We start from the raw sequence: 18,085 nt of genomic DNA, 5'->3' as shown, positions 1-18,085 counted from the left end.
TAACTCGCCAGGCCAACATTCAGTCAATTAAAACATCTAATAATTACTTAATAAATAATATTAGGAGGGCACGTCGTTACCTGGCATTTAATTGCAATTGTCGAAACCCCGCCCTTCGCCCCCCATCGCACACACTACCACCTTCATCTCTTGCCTGGCAATTCAGCTGTAAATACACATGAAGGAGAGCTCCGCGAATTTGTGTTGTAATTGCTGAAATGCGAAGCTCCACGAGGATTTTATATAAGGAATTTGTACTTATTAGCACAGTGATGAAGTAGAGTGACTTTTATTTTGTTATGTCTCTCAATTATTGTATTTGGGACAATTTCTTATACGATCTCTGGTCAGCATCATGGCGACCACAACACGTCTTCTTTGTGAAATTGTTTAGATCGTTGTGATTATTCCTTGCCTTTAAGTCATTCAGTGAATGTCGCTGCGCCCTCCCGGGCTCGTCTTCACTGAAAGAGAATATGTGAATATATCTATTTATATATACATATATATGTAGACTGTTTACAGTTTTCTTTGTCCCAATTATTCACGTGCTAGTATGAATGCCATGACCGTCTCTTTCCTACTCTTATGTTCGTTCACAAAAAACCTTTGGGCTTCCGCCCTCGGTTTTCTAATTGCTCTCAGCATAAAGACCAGAGTTGAGTTTTCTCTTCATAACTTTATTTTATTGATGTCCTCAGTAGCGGGTTCAGTCTTTTCAGGCGAACTTTAGCGAGACTGCTAGACTTAGCGTTCCTTCCGGAATGTTGACCTTCCGGTCTTCCTAGCAATCTAGAGTTATGTTGAAATGGACTTTACATCCTTATATGGGTTATATGAGAACAATTCAGGGTGGAATTCTCAACCCAATAAGTATTGCTAGAGTAATAGTGAACGCTGTTGCCATAGAGCTCTATGTTAGCGACTCAGCACTGTCAACCCTGCTGGGTGATAGTGCGCACATAAAAATTCTCACTTAAGTTATTACTTGGGGGATTATGTCTGTGCCCCTGATTGGCAACAAATAGAGATCTTGATGATCCCTCTAATTAAAATGTTCTAAATGAAATTATTTTATGTAAAAAACAAATTCATTGAGCTAAGATGAGCTTCGCAGTGCGCATGGAAGCTGGATGAGGGAAGGACTTTGAAAATAGCAATTAAATGCCAGGTAGCGACGTGTCCTCCTAATATTACTTATTAAGTAATTATTAGATGTTTTAATTGCCTGTATGTTGGCCTGGCGAATTGGCTAGAAATTTACATACCTAGGTAGCATTGCTGAGCGTCGCATTTGAGCTACTGTATATCACAAAAACTGGTTTCTAGAAAAAAAAAGGCTTTTTTTTTTGGAAAAGTTAATTTTTTCACAATTTAACCCTGCAGGAGGGGGGGGGGGTTACTGCCAGCAGCAGCAGCACCCTAACCCGGTGCTTAAGGGTTAATTTGAATATAAACATGCTACAGTTTGCACTAGACATAAAAAGTTTATTAATAATTTAGTGTACATTTTAGTACAGTACAGCTTTGCCCTTAGGACAGTGTGTGCATGTAAATGAATAAAAACAAATGAATAAAGTTATATATATCGAGCCAAAAATATTAGTTGAAAACTTTATTTAGACAGAGCTTGAATGGCGGGGGTGGAGCTTAGGTGTGCTAGTGTTTGAAATTGGAAATTGTAGCCTAACCCCCGGGGTAATCCGCATATAGTTGAAACCACGTAAGAAAAATACGCGTAAGATGCGAGTCTACTGTACTAGACTATGTAAAAACCCCAAGAATTGGACTATCTGACTAAGGAAACGAATCTTGGAAAAATTGTCTAAAAATTCAAAAAAATATCTTGGTTATCTTACGGGTCATTGCTACTGTTGTGAAGCGACATACAATGATGAAATAGAGGAACGTCCAATCGTCCGGAAGTCCAGCACCACTCTGGTCTTACTGGTGCCGGACTATTGGAATTCTACTGTACAATAGTGTAATAGTTATAATCAACATCACTGTATTTTTAAAAAATCCATCCAAATATTAAAGACAGTACACTGCGGTTGAGTTTCAGGTGAAGAGGATCAAGGACTGTCTTCAGTCTCAAGCCTCCTCCAGTGAGAAGTTTAAGAAACTATACTAATTATATGTAAGTAAAAGAGTTCTCCTCACTAGTTAACCCAAGTTGGCTACAGTGTATGCTTGACAACATGCAACTTTGGAGAGGCTCCCAAGACCAGATTTTCAACTGGCCACAGCTGTCCTCAGGATCTGTGTTTGTGTTAATTTTATATCACACCATTATTACACTCAAGTAATCCATATATTAAACACTGAAAGAGACAGTCTATTATACAGTATACGCTATACATTCAACTGGCCTACCTATTTAACAAAAACTGAAAATACAGTACCTGTATATTATTTTTTGCTTTTTTAAAAAACACTCATAGAGGTTTGTTGACTTCTGATAAATTACTACTGAACTTTAAAATGGTTACACAAAATAAGTAATGCCATTCAAGTGATATGAGATAATGTTTGATTGGCTAGTCCCCTCCAACTCCTGCCCTCTCAGTGCAATGCAAGAAGGTTTCATCTCCTTTGTAAAGTGCAATTAGGACACAGAAATCAGTGAACTGAATGAAAAGAAAACTATTTCCAGTCATAGCCTGTGCAATATTTATCATGGTAACAATGATTTTTCTATTCAGTAAAGACAAAATAGGAAAAAATATATAAAAACAAATATCATATGGCCCTTAATATCAACAGAGTGCAAATCATCAGAGATTTTCTACTTCTATTACATAACTGGTGGATAGTTTCACTGGTGGATCTAAACCCTCAATTCCACTTTAACTAGGATGGGATACCACTGTCTATGACACCTTCCTGATCATAATTTCAATACTGTAGTTACTGCACAGTGGGTCAAAGTTTTGGGGCATAACATGCAGATGAACAGTACTGATAGTGATATTAACCACTACAATCACCTGGTGGACAAACAACTCTACTGGAATCAAGGACTATTTACTATATATAAATACTTACTTCATTAACCTTCTCTTTATAACTCCCTGATCCACCCCTGACCTTACTCCTTGTAATACTCTTTCACTTGCAACTATTCTCATATTTACAAATAATTAAGTCCGCACAGTTCAAATAACATTCAGGAAAGCAGCACACCATACAGTATAATACAAGCACAATAAATTAGAAAATTATAAGTGCTACTGAAAATAAATCACCTCAGTCCTGAAAGCATGCTGCTCAATTTGTATAAAAAAATATTCTCCGTAATTTTTTATTGTCTGTTCTGTGCTTAACATTCGAGATTTATAAAAATTTCTTGATTAAAAAACAATATGTTATGTTTATAACTGAGACAGAGTGTAGTAAGATTCACATTAATGGCTGGTAAACACTAAGTTCATATCACTAAAAATTCTTCACACTACAAAAATCAGGGTAAGTGGAATAATACCGGACCAACAACCAGTCTTTGACCATTTTGCAGTAAAAACTGTGTATTTCAAATACAAAACTTAGGATGAGTAAAGTTATTTAAAAAAATCCCTTAAACTATATATAATAAGCCACAAAAGTTTCAAAAGTTAAGACTGTATATATATTATGTATGCTGTATTTATATTATGCTATGTATATTATGTATGTGCTCCATTTATGTATTATTTATTTAGCCTAGCTAGTAGCGTGTGGCAATGTATTTATCAATGTCCCACATGCTTAATTATCAGTATGGAAGCTGCATATCACTTGCCATATCTATAGAGCAGTTGACAAGCAGACAGGTTGAGGAGCATTCTTGTGTACATATCTCTTATCCAGTAAACAGAACCTACAAAATCTATACAGGTGTTTGTGTTCGCTCCTGTATATTGAACTTATTACCCAGAACATGAACAAAGACTAATGAGTAGAGTATACTTGCCGAGTCAGAATTTTTTTTAAGTGTACAGTGGCAAACCTCAAAAAATTATTTTGCATATACTGTACAGTACTTAGGAAAACTCACTTTTTGACTACAGTATCTCTTTTTACTTTTATTTTTATCCTCTTTATCACTGATTGGCTCGTTGGCCATTTGGGCAGTCGGTCACGTCTCTGTTACACAACCGCTAGAGTGAGTATAGGTAAACTGATGATGTACAGACATCCATCGTCAGTTATGAACACTTGACGAGTAATGCCCTCTGAGATGTTTATAAACTTCAATTAAGTCACCCTTAGCTTGCCTATAGTACGGTATACACTTAAATTGCAGGCATTCTAATCTCTCTGGGTAACTGAGATCCATAGTGCAGGCACAAGTCTGGTGGCCCTTTTTTGGACCTTTTCAATAAACTGAGTTATTAGCATATCTCAGGGACTAGACAGTACTCCAAACAAGAAAGCACCTCACTTTAGAAGACTTCAAACTGACTACTGCATGACGCCCAAACTTAAACCAAGAATTATGAGACAATAGTCTATTCACTGCTTGCAACTGAGACCTAGTGTCAGTTTGTAGCAAGGCATCCGATAGTGGACAGACACACGAAGAGCCACACAGTCCTTTAGTATTTAATCTACAATATTGTACAGTGATGTCTCCGTTAGCCAGAACAATTGGTGCAGAGCACTTCTGGGAATGAGATATTTCTGGGTAATAAGACTACTCTGTCAAAGCCAGAAAAAAATCCCTCACCCCCGGAATTTTCCAATAGGTACAGGTACGGAAGTTCCAGAAATTGCACATTGCATCCTCTTCGGCCTGGAAAGAAATTCCCATCTCCGTATTTTCTGGATACATGTTCAGGCATTTTGGTATAGTAAAAAGTAATTACAGTGGTCCCTTGATTAACGAACGGTTCACTTAACGAAATTTCGGTTAATGAATTAGCTTTCATAAGGATTTTCAATTCCATTAACGAACAAAACTTTGATTAACGAAAACCTTGGAGAACACACGTTATTGTGTGCATCAGCTGATCAGCAAAATCCGCCAATACAGTAATCTGTTCTATGTTTACATTCGTTTCCAGTGGAGTAAATATCAAGAAGGTTGTGTTCTTGAATATTTGTGCATTTTTTTATATTAAAATTATTGGTCATTCTAAAATTTAAGCATCCAAGCTCTGTTTATATAAAGTTTTTCAACTAATATTTTTGGTTCAATTATGTAACTTTATTCATTTATTGAAACTCATTTACATGCATACACTGTCCTAAGGGCAAAGCTGTACTGTACATTACATGTAATCAAACTAATGTATAAAACGATGACTAAAATTTTTGTCTCGTGCAAACTATAGCATGTTTACATTCAAATTAATCACTATATTATAAGAATTCCAGCAATGTAAATTATATTCTCCCTGGTCACTTCTATGACATTTTATAAGCAAAAACAAAAACTCAATCCAAAGGACATAATAAACAAATAAATACTTCACTAGACCTTCAGCGCTAACTGTCAAACATGTCACTGTCACCTCCCCCGCCACTGTCACCTCCCACCTCCCACCCAGGGTTTGGTGGTTATACAGTAGGCTTTAAGTTTTTATCTTATATAATATCACAGACTAAAGTTAGGAGAATATAATTTGCATTGCTGGAATCCTTGCAAGACAGTGAATAATTTGAATATACACGTTAAATATTTTGCACGAGATAAAATTTTTAGTACATTAGTACATTTAAATAATGTAAAAAAATTTCAACTGTATTTTTGGGTAGATTTACATAAATTTCTTCACTTATTTTTATTCATTTACATGCACACACGATACTAAAAGAAATGTAAAAAGAAATAAAATGACCTAAGTGCAAATCTGTACTTTACATGTACTAAATGATTATATACTAAAATTTTTATGTCTAGTGCAAATTATAGCTTGCTTATATTTAAATTAATCAGTATCTTACAAGAATCCAAGCAATGTAAATTATATTCTCCCAGGTCATTTCACTGCATTTTAAAATGAGAGAAGCTTAGTCATCAAAGGACTGATAAATAAACACACATTAGACCTCGTGCCAACTGTCAAACATATCACTTACCCCCACCCTCCCCAGCCAGGGTTTAGGCTTACAGTTTTTATCTTATATAATATCTCAGACTAAAGTTAGAGAATATATTTGCATTGCTGAATCCTTGCAAGACAGCAAATAATTTGAATATTAACGCCATATTTTGCACAAGAGATAAAAATTAATCACCCGTATCACATTACAGTAGTGATTTAAAAGTTTCATAACGCATATATATATATATATATATATATATATATATATATATATATATATATATATATATATATATATATATATATATATATATATATATATATATATATATATATATATATATATATATATATATATATATATATATATATATATATATATATATATATATATATATATATATATACATATATATAATTGGTTAAATATATATATATATATATATATTAATCTAACTCAATCCGCTCCAGAAGTCGTTAACCTAAACACATTGTTTCAATGGGTTTTGGGTAATTGGTTCCAGCTCAATTAAAATTTCCTAAATTCAACAAAATAGTAGAAAAGTTCACTTACTTTGAGGTGTGTATGAAGGCTCCTGATGATGATGATGGATTAGAATGGGGTGGAGGAGAAGGTAGAAGAGAAGGCATTAGTGGAAGAGAAGTCACCCCATGGTGCCATTTCACCCATAATTTTAGTTTCTGGTAATTCAAGATTATTTTCTGTAAATCAACACTGCACTGCATTATATATTGTCAATATATAAAATATATTTCAAAATGACCAACAATTTGCTTGGGAAACACAGAAAAAAGCATTTAGTTGAAGAGAGTCTCAAGCAAGATGTTACCTCCAGTGAAAAACAGAGAGACTAACGCCTGTTTTGTGTTAAGAGGCTAGATGCGCGCAATAAACTAGTCACTTTACTCTAATTATGTTCAATAATTGTTAAAATGACTAAAAATTGAATATTAAACTTTTAAAATTATTGAATGGTATAAACTTTTGATATTTACTAAAATAGTAAGGAATTTAAGCCCTAGAACCGATTAATGGTGATGGGCGATCGATATTAAAGCTGGTTGCACGGGAAGTGTTAGCAAACATGTTGAGGTCGGTTCAGAAGAACTCGAATCCATTTTTTTTCGTTAACCTAATTGAAGATCCTCGAAGGCAGTTCATTAATCAAAATTACGTAACCGAACATTAAACCAGGGGTCACTATATATATATATATATATATATATATATATATATATATATATATATATATATATATATATATATAAAGTGATTTAAGGGTGATTTCAGGATTTTAGGAGTGTTTCTGACTTTATATTTTTGGCTTTACTTTGTATGTACCTTTTCTGTGACTTGGAACCAATTATCCAATATCCCATTGAAATAACAGATTCATTTAACGAAATTTTTGGTTAACGAACGACTCTGTGGAACCAATTATGTTCGTTAATAGAGGGACCACTGTACTTATGACCTCAGAATACAGTATCTCCTATTATCAAGTGCACATGGCTTCAAAATGCCCATGTTATTGGTCAAATTTAAAACAAAAATGGGGTGGGGGCTTACTCACCCCCAGCTGGGTGGGCTTGCTGTGCTCACCATGTTCCCCACCCACATCTTCTTGGACCCCCCTTTTGATATTCCTGAATCTGTGAACAACCATCTAATTTGAAATCTGGTCTCAAAAGAAAAACCAAATGATGGAATTGAAGACAGAATTGACGATTTGCTCAGACAAATTGATCTGTTTCCTTCTAATAAACAAACAATTATTATTGCTCTGAAATTACCTGTGACAACACTCACAGTGGAGAGATCATTCAGTACAATGTGAAGGGTAAAACCTGGTCAAGATAAAAAAATGGCTGAAGATTTTTTATCTGAATTGTGCATGATGAGTGTTCATCAAACAGATTTGTGAGAATAAACAAAAACTCACTTAAAAGTAATTGATGAATTTGGACAAGATTGAGGACGCTTGCAGTTTTAATTCCACAGTAACTCTTGGAAAGCAAAACTAAGCATAAAACAAAATGTATAGAAAGTGTAATTTTTCCTTTACACTTCCCTATTTTTCCTATTGTGAATATCATGATTTTTGTTCTATTGTTTTGTATGTACAGTACTAACTCGAGGTGTACAAGTTCCAATCCTGTTGTGTAAATACAGCACTGTATTGACATGATGCAAATCGCAAGTACAGCTTTTATGTTCATTTAGGGCTATGTAACTTGTGATGCAGTCTACTGTGTACGCATTGAAGAAAGTTTTTAAACATGTGCAGTCTATGTTCAGTCTCATTCAAGATTCTTCTAACACTGCTGGAGACAGCTGGCAACACAAGGCCGTTTGTTTACTAGAGCGTAGTAAAAATTATGAATAAAATAAAAGTGATCGTGTGATTGGTTATTTAGTTCCCGCTGCTTAATTAATGGTTGGTTTTGTTGTTCAGATTATATTAAACTACGCATTGTACTATAGTAAACAAACGCCTTGAGTTGCCAGCTATCTCCAGCAGTGTTCGAAGAATCTTGAACGAGACTGTACCTCCAGAGAAGTTTTAAACAATCTGAATAGGGCGAAATGTGGAGAAGTTTTAACATTTGCAGTCTATGTACACAAGGGAGAAGTTTTAAACATTTGCAGTCTATGTACACTAGGGAGAAGATTTAAACATTTGCAGTCTATGTACACTAGGGAGAAGATTTAAACATTTGCAGTCTATGTACACTAGGGAGAAGATTGAAACATTTGCAGTCTATGTACACCAGGGAGAAGATTGAAACATTTGCAGTCTATGTACACCAGGGAGAAGTTTTAAACATTTGCAGTCTATGTACACCAGGGAGAAGATTGAAACATTTGCAGTCTATGTACACCAGGGAGAAGTTTTAAACATTTGCAGTCTATGTACACTAGGGAGAAGATTGAAACATTTGCAGTCTATGTACACTAGGGAGAAGTTTTAAACATTTGCAGTCTATGTACACCAGGGAGAAGATTGAAACATTTGCAGTCTATGTACACCAGGGAGAAGTTTTAAACATTTGCAGTCTATGTACACTAGGGAGAAGATTTAAACATTTGCAGTCTATGTACACCAGGGAGAAGATTTAAACATTTGCAGTCTATGTACACAAGGGAGAAGATTGAAACATTTGCAGTCTATGTACACTAGGGAGAAGATTTAAACATTTGCAGTCTATGTACACTAGGGAGAAGATTTAAACATTTGCAGTCTATGTACACTAGGGAGAAGATTGAAACATTTGCAGTCTATGTACACCAGGGAGAAGATTGAAACATTTGCAGTCTATGTACACCAGGGAGAAGTTTTAAACATTTGCAGTCTATGTACACCAGGGAGAAGATTGAAACATTTGCAGTCTATGTACACCAGGGAGAAGTTTTAAACATTTGCAGTCTATGTACACTAGGGAGAAGATTGAAACATTTGCAGTCTATGTACACTAGGGAGAAGTTTTAAACATTTGCAGTCTATGTACACCAGGGAGAAGATTGAAACATTTGCAGTCTATGTACACCAGGGAGAAGTTTTAAACATTTGCAGTCTATGTACACTAGGGAGAAGATTTAAACATTTGCAGTCTATGTACACCAGGGAGAAGATTTAAACATTTGCACATTTTTGCTGTTTATGAAAGTTGTTAATGTGTAAGATTGTACCTACCTAGCAAAATTTATTTTTTTATAATTGTTGTACACAATAAAATACAATGCAATATAATTGTTTTATGTAACCCCATCTTAATGAATGCATACAAATTTGATGTACAGTATACTGTATAGTAATAAGACCTAGCAAAGCACCTGCTAAAACATTAAGCGTACCAAATCCGACCTTGGAGCTAGCCTGTCCCCTTGCCAAGTTTAGGAAAAAATCCTCCTAGGAAAAAATACATTCAGGTAATAACTCCGTAGAACAAAATCCCTCAAGGAGAAAAACCTAACCTAACCTAACCAAACCAAATCTAACCCAACTTTGAGAAACATTAAAAACCTGTATAAAAAAGGGCTGGATTTTGTCCTACTATGCACTTTAACTGAGAGGATTTTATCAAAGTGGGCTTTTATCCACCCCTCCCAGAGAAGTTCCAGTGGATGCCCATGTTCGTGGGAAAGTTCTAATGTGACCCTACCAAACATCACAGGCTTTTTGCAGGCATTTTGGTTTCATCCTGTACTAACACCTAACATTGGAAAATGAGAGTCATAAAAAAAGTACAGAGTGACCACATGAATAGCTAGTAAATTGAAAAGAGGTGGAAATAATAAATTAAGACTGAGTGTATATGGTGGTGGCAGGTTGTCAGTTGACAATCCTTCTAGAAGTGCAGATGCATAAGTTGATACATAAGTATAAGAGGAAGGACATTCACACACCCCTCAATTGAAATACAGTGGTCCCTCGGTTAACGAACACAATTCGTTCCACACAGTCGTTCGTTAACCGAAAATTTCATAAGCCGAATCAATTATTTCAATGGGATATTGGGTAATTGGTTCCAGCTCACAGAAAAGTACATACAAAGTAAAGCCAAAAACACATAAAGTCAAAAACACTCCTAAATCGCCCTTAAATCACTATACAGTATTACCCCGCTTTACACGGTTTCACTTATCTGCGATTTCTCATTTACGCGGTGCCTTGCCAGAACCGGACTTTCACTTTCCGCGGTGCATCTACTCATATACGCGGTGAAGTATAATTTTTTATTTTTTTATTTAGCTCATAAAATTCATACAAATTACCCGGCCAGAATATAATTTACATTGCTGGAATTCTTACAATATGATGATCATTTTGAATATAAACATCATGGATTTTGCATTAGACATACAAATTTTAGATCTAATGTAATAATTTGTTTTACACAAAGCAAATATTTTATCTTTTGTGCAAAATATATGAAGTTTACATTCAAAACATTCCCTGACCTGCAAGGAATCCAGAAATGTCAATTATATTATCCTAACTTTAGTCCGAGGTATTATTTATTACTAAACGTTAAAATCTAGTGTTTTCACCCAAACATTTCTCAGAGAGGTAGGAGCTAGTGAGCTGGGAAGAGGGGGGGGGGATTTGAGTCCATTATTTGAATGGACATTAACTTGGCGACTGTATTTCTCTTAAATATTAATTGTGTGAGCATACCATCATAAAATTTAGATGTTATTTTTACTACAACATAGGTATTGTGTCGGAAAAAGTTGAGTTTGGGGGTCGGGCCATTCTCCATTGGAATTAATCCCATATGTTCTGTTGTTCACTTTACGCGGTTTTCACTTTCATCGGTAGCCTGTGGGTTCAATTAACCGCGTAAATCGGGGTACTACTGTATATATATATTGTACATACGTACATATACACTCTTATTCTTAAATCACTACTTTACTGTATTGTGATACAGGTGATTAATTTTTATCTCTTGTGCAAAATATATGACGTTTATATTCAAATTATTCGCTGCCTTGCAAGGATTCCAGCAATGAAAATTATTTTCTCCTAACTTTAGTCTGAGATATTATATAAGATAAAAACTGTAAGCCTAAAACCCTGGCTGGGGAGAGGGAGGGAGGGAGGGAGGGTGGGGAACGTGGGCGGGAGGTGAGGTGATATGTTTGACAGTTGGAGCCGAAGGTCTCATGTGTGTTTATTTATCAGTCCTTAAGTGACTAAGCTTCTCTCATTTTAAAATGCCAGTGAAATGACCGGGGAGAATATAATTTACATCGCTGGGATTCTTGTAAGATAGTGATTAATTTGAATATAAACAAGCTATAATTTACATTAGACAACAATTTTAGTACAGTAATCATTTAGTACATGTACAGTACAGGTTTGCACTTAGGTCATTATTTCTTTTTGTTTCTTTTAGTATTGTGTGTGCATTTAAATGAATGAAAATAAATGAAGAAATTTATGTAAATCTACCCAAAAATACAGTTGAAAAACTTTACATTACTAAAATGTACTAAACTATGTACAGTACAGTACTAAAAATTTTATCTCTTGTGCAAAATATGTGACGTTTATATTCAAATTATTCACTGTCTTGCAAGGATTCCAGCAATGCAAATTATATTCTCCTAACTTTAGTCTGTGATATTATATAAGATAAAAACTTAAAGCCTACTGTATAACCACCAAACCCTGGGTGGGAGGGGGGGGGTGGGAGGAGGAAGGGGAGGTGACAGTGACGGGGGGAGAGGAAGGGGAGGCGACAGTGACATGTTTGACAGTTAGCGCTGAAGGTCTAGTGAAGTATTTATTTGTTTATTTATGTCCTTTAGATTGAGTTATTGTTTTTGCTTATAAAATGTCATAGAAGTGACCGGGGAGAATATAATTTACATTGCTGGAATTCTTATAAGATAAGTGATAAATTTGAATGTAAACATGCTATAGTTTGCATTAGACAAAAATTCTAGTAATCATTTTGTACATTAGTTTGATTACATGTACAGTACAGCTTTGCCCTTAGGACAGTGTGTGCATGTAAATGAGTTTCAATAAATGAATAAAGTTACATAATCGAGCCAAAAATAATAGTTGAAAAACTTTATGCAGACAGAACTTGGATGGCTAAATTTTAGAATGACCAATAATTTTAATATAAAAAATGCACAAATATTAAAGAGCAAAATTTTCTTGATATTTACTCCACTGGAAACGAATGTAAACATAGAACAGATTACTGTATTGGCAGACTAGCCCATCAGCTGATGCTCACAACAAAACGTGTTTGTCGTAAGGATTTCGTTAATCGAAGTTTTGTTCGTTAACCGAATTTAAGATCCTTATGGGAGGTAATTCGTGAACCGAAATTTCGTTAATCGAACCGTTCGTTAACCGAGGGACCACTGTGTATATTGCAATTCATATATTTCATATTATTTTTACTGATTTTTAAGTGTTTCTGTATGAAAAATCAACTCAAGTACTCCTAGAATTACTGGCCAGGAATGCATCCCCTCAGAACATTGTTTCTTATGGCAAAGTTAATTTTGCACAGTAAATGTAATTTTGCACATTAGAATGATCTTTAAGAACAAAACCCATGAAATAAATAAGATTACAGTACCTGTATGTACAAGGTTTATAAGAAATTAATTTTTTCAATTAAATGTGTACTTAAAGAGTGTTGGGGGAGATTTTGTCCATGTGGAGACATTTCTTATTACATAGTGGAAAACTATGGGAAAATAGGTTTCAAGATACTATTCAGGTTACTGAATTATAAATTTTTCAGGAATATAACATTTCAGTAACTTGAGGGCTGACTATATATATTATTAGGTTTAACCCAAAGAAAAACACAAGTGACTGAGTACTATCTATATATTCAACCAGTTTAATAAATCATTATTAATAAAAATTAATTATTAAATCTGTAAAACTACAATATGTGTGGCATAAAGTACAATAATTTGCCTATAAATTGACATCAAAATGAATTATCAATTATTATAAATAAGACTACCATGATTTTTTTTAAGTTAGAAATAAAGATTAAATGGTCGAGTACTAGTCCACTTACCCAACTGCATTTCAGTCCACGAAGCCTTGTGAAGTTATTGAATAGAAACAATTCAAAAGGACAAATGGACAGACAAAGTTAAACATTATGTATTTCCCTCCAATGTAAAGAAAGAGACACAGGAAAGAGAGAGAGAAGATGAGAGTGAAAGAGAAACAAGAATTGCTCACCTGATCATTTTTTCCAAAGCACATGCAATATTGTGCATTGACCTGAATTATTGTTTCTTTTGACTTTTTACTCTTCTGTGACCTTGTTATTTAACATAAAGACTTCAGTTTGGTAATCGGCATTTGTCTAGTCATAACGCACATCCTTGTGAAACTGGCTAAAATATCTGACATGATACAAGTTATGATCCTGACAAAATTTTGAACTCTGACCTGCAGTTGTGGCCATGACCTTTGTTTGACCAGACATTTGAATTTGGTCCTCAGTACTTTGCCTGGTGGTGAAACATATCCATGTAAAGTTTCATTACAAGTTATGCTTTGGATAAAGTTTTGACATCTGACCATCCTGTGGCCTTGACCTTTGACTAAGATATTTGAATTTGGCATTCCACCGACAACCATTGGTAAGGGTATTAATGCACATTAATATGAAACTTATTAGAAAATATTTTTGGACAGAAAAAAGCAGCAATATAGCATGAAAAAATTTGGTAATTTTTGTAATTTAATAATAATGTACAGTACAGTATATCTTTAGTATAAGCAATGGTGTGTAAAGAATTTAGAGAACTTAATACTATACTGTACAAGGATGTAATGTGAAGACTAATAAAATTCTGCAAAGTTGTTTAAGATATATGTATTGTTTAAAGAAAATGTTGATCGACAAAATCCACTCCCAATTGTTATCTCGTAAGATTATCAACACAGGTGAGCTAAATATGAATCAGAAAGAATGTAAAAAGTGTAAATAGAGAGACAGACAAAATACAAATCAATAACAAATTGTCCTGTGGCACAACAGAACTCTGTACCCCAAGTTTGTTGTGGACTATACATGTATTAGTAGCCACATATAAAATCTGTGTGGGAGTCAGAATTGCCAGTGCAGGAGTGGGAGGATGGGTCACACACCTACCCAGGCACTGGTCAGCTGCACTCTCCCCATCACAGCCCACCAGCTCCTGCACTGCTGTAAAAATATACCATCACCATATATAGCAGCATCAGCCAGCTTTATGAATACAAATCCTGATAGACTGACTAACTGACAATTTATTTACCAACCTGTACTGATGAAGCTTATGACCATTCTTGGTCAAACCATTTTCTTATACTGTATTATATTGTAGTTACCATCTGATACATCACTAATACTGTGGAAAGCAAATGATGAAAAGATTTCTGTGTATGTATTTGTCAAAACTGCACCAGGTCTGAAGGGGTAGCTTAGCCCACATTAATGACTTGCAATATGACTAGCTCAATGCACATCACAGTAAATACTAATACCAAACTAACTCTTCCTGGCCATGGGAAAGAACTACATAGTGTTTTTTGAGTTTGTGAAAAGGTTTTTCAATAAATTTGAGAGAACTATACAGGCACAGTATTTCACTCTTAACTCTTTGCCAATGAGTGTTTGGAGGAAATCCTGATATCAGGTGGTAAGTTTTTGAAGTTGAAAAAAAAAAGTTTTATACCTTAAATCTATGTACAGAAAATACTCAACCAAAACCATAAAATGATAGAGAGAAAATAAAAGTACTGTACAGTACAATAATACCTTAATTAGAGGATTGTGAAGGTCATGCAAGAGAGATGAGTTGTGAGTGATGTGATATCTTCATGTTTGACTTAACCTAAATACAGTGCAGTATTTATTGTACAGTATTGTATCAAATTTCAGTTATTTGGTAATTTTTCATATTGCTAAACTGTCATGTATTGATAAATAATAGTGAGCTCGGGCACATATATGTGTAATTCATTATTATACTGCACTTCATAAAAATCAATATATGGGTTTAATGGATTTACCCCAAACAAATCACCAATGCAAAGGGTGTACAGGGATCCCTCACTATACGAATGGGTTAGGTTGAAAACCATTCTTTAGGTGAATATTCCTATATCAAATAATATAACACAAAGGAAAAAATAGGGCTTGGTTCTCAATAACAAGAAAACCTCAATATTATATTGTAACTAGAAAAAATTAAATAGATTCACATGCAACAAAAAATCAACCTAACTTCTGTAAATTAGTAACTAATTACTGTACTGTAACTTAGCACCTAGAGCATTAAAAAATTATGAAATATAAACTTGTTTCATTACCTTAAAGGACCAATAGCTTTTGTACAGTGAGAAAGAGTTAAAGAATAGAATATTTGTACCATACAAATGAATACAGTATTTGTAGAGTGAACGTTCGTGTAGTGAGGGATACCCGTATTATCACATCAAATTTTGGGAGGCATGCTGGGTCATTTATCATGATACATTTCCTTACTTAGTCTCTAATAAGGCTATAGTATTCACTATTGTAATCTTTACTAAGTACATCAATGTTTGATCTGAATAAAAGCAGATATAATATTGGGATAGTTTATTTCTGAAAGACAAAGAAATATTCTCAGGTCACTATCACAGTAAGTCTGAATCTCAAGGCCAAAAAAATAATTGCCTACAAAATGATGAGAAACTAAAAAGGAAAAGGGAGAATAACTGGGTGTAACACAGCCCCAAAGCCATACAGTATCAGTCATCAACTTGGCAAAGAGCTAATAAAAAAATCTCTTATTTAAGGTTTTGAATGGTATACTGAATAAACTTGCAAATTTTTGGTTCGGTAAAGCTAGAATATTTGTCAGTATTACAACAATCTGTGCAAACCTAAACTGCAGGACTGAGTTATACCCTCCAACATGTGCTAAAAGTACAAGCAGATCCAAAGCCCTTTCCGCATCTTGGAGGGAAAAATATGGGTTAGTCTAGTCACGGGATCAGCCTTCTTCAAGTTAAATTATAATGATCTTGTAAACTCATGAAATCAGTAGCGCATTTACTTAAGACATTAAAGAGTAATTTCAAAGGAGATCTTTTAATCATCTAATGATCTTGAGTGATTTCAGCAAATTTCTCATGATGGTTTTGGAAACATGGTGTGTGCTGCACTGCTGGCATGTGCTAGGTTGCTTTGTGTCTGATACACTCACATCAGATACCCTGTTTATGATTTTGTTGTACTGTGCAGTGATCTGTTTTATACATGAGTATTATCTATTAGAAAGAATATTCTAGACATTAACCTGCTTTTTATAGCAGATTTTGCTGCTGCCTCAGTTTCAGTTGAACACCTTAGCTCCCTATTACAGTACAGGGTTCTGATCCTAATATTACAGGATGTGCTTTACTCAAGAAGGATATTGGAGCTGAAATGGTTTGTTTCCTTCATGAGTTGCTGAAGCCTTGTGGAAAGGATGACTCAATCACTAATCACATGAAGGTCTACTCAATCAAGAGAGGGTCAGGTTGGTGGTAAGACCATTTGGGATAATAATGAGGTGGCTTCAGTCTATGGTGAAGATTTGCATTTAGTAACTACAGTGTGCAATTTCTTGCATGCATGTTAGGTGCTAATTTAAGGTAGTTAATTAAATTTTTTGTTGTCTGTGAACTGATTTAATTTATTTTTTTTAGGTATGATATTCGGGTTTTCTTGTCATTGGGGAACCGAACCCTATTTTTCCCAAATGTAATGTTTTTTGACATCGGAAAATTCATCAAACAAATGGTTTTTAAGGAACCAAACCCATCCGTAAAGCGAGGGATACAGTACCTGTACTGTATATTGGAATTAGATATTAGCTCAAATTAGTGCACACTTTCTTCAAAACCACAGACTGATATAATGAGGAGAATCCAAAAACTTATTTCCAAAATGGTAATTAAGGTAGAGTACTGTACAGTACTGTAATTGGAATTTTACAGCAAGGCTGTTAATTAAAAAAGTTATGATCTCTGAGGTTTAGTAACACCTTTAACTTCCTTAAAGAAAAAAATCCCTGTGGACAAGCCTAAGGGCTTCATGTGGCATGTGGATACCCTCATGGTAGCACTGGTCATCTGAACAAGTAGAATGAGTCCATTTAGGAAAGTTAAAATTTCTTGTCCACACCTACTGTTAGGTATTAGAAAATTCACAGTACTGCTGCAGTTAATGTTTACTCAGTTAGCATCACACAACTTCATTTACTCTCCAAATTTAAATAAGAAATGCTTCACAAATGCTTTGATCTGGAAAATGAAGAATACAGGAGTGTAATCTACTCTAGCACAGTGATTTAAGAACCAAGTTTTTTCTCTGGGTGATCCAAAATCTTTCCTCTCATTGCTTTCAAATCCATTTACAGTGGGAGTCTGCATTTACGCGGCTTTTGTTTGCGCGTTTCGTCATTTACGTGATGCCTTGGCAGAATGAAATGCTTTAATTACACGGTAAATTTAGTC

At 34.6% G+C, this 18,085-nt stretch overlaps 1 protein-coding gene across 8 annotated transcripts in view; it reads right to left on the bottom strand.

Moving 5' to 3' along the window:
* LOC121863303 (AMP deaminase 2-like) overlaps positions 1–18,085 on the bottom strand; it is a 176,902-nt gene that overhangs the window by 72,883 nt on the left and 85,934 nt on the right. For 7 of the 8 annotated variants that reach the window (XM_042361911.1, XM_042361915.1, XM_042361913.1 and 4 more), the window contains one exon: positions 14,709–14,762. The exons of the other annotated variant lie outside the window; for it this stretch is intronic. In XM_042361911.1, the coding sequence (XP_042217845.1) occupies positions 14,709–14,762 (54 nt within the window). The remainder of the gene's footprint in view (positions 1–14,708; positions 14,763–18,085) is intronic. 8 annotated transcript variants of the gene reach the window in all.

Source organism: Homarus americanus, unplaced genomic scaffold (assembly GCF_018991925.1).
Source record: "Homarus americanus isolate GMGI-L3 unplaced genomic scaffold, GMGI_Hamer_2.0 scaffold46197, whole genome shotgun sequence".
NCBI lineage: Eukaryota > Metazoa > Arthropoda > Malacostraca > Decapoda > Nephropidae > Homarus > Homarus americanus.
Note: the sequence above shows the minus strand (reverse complement) of the source record. Positions and strands in the feature narration are given on the sequence as shown.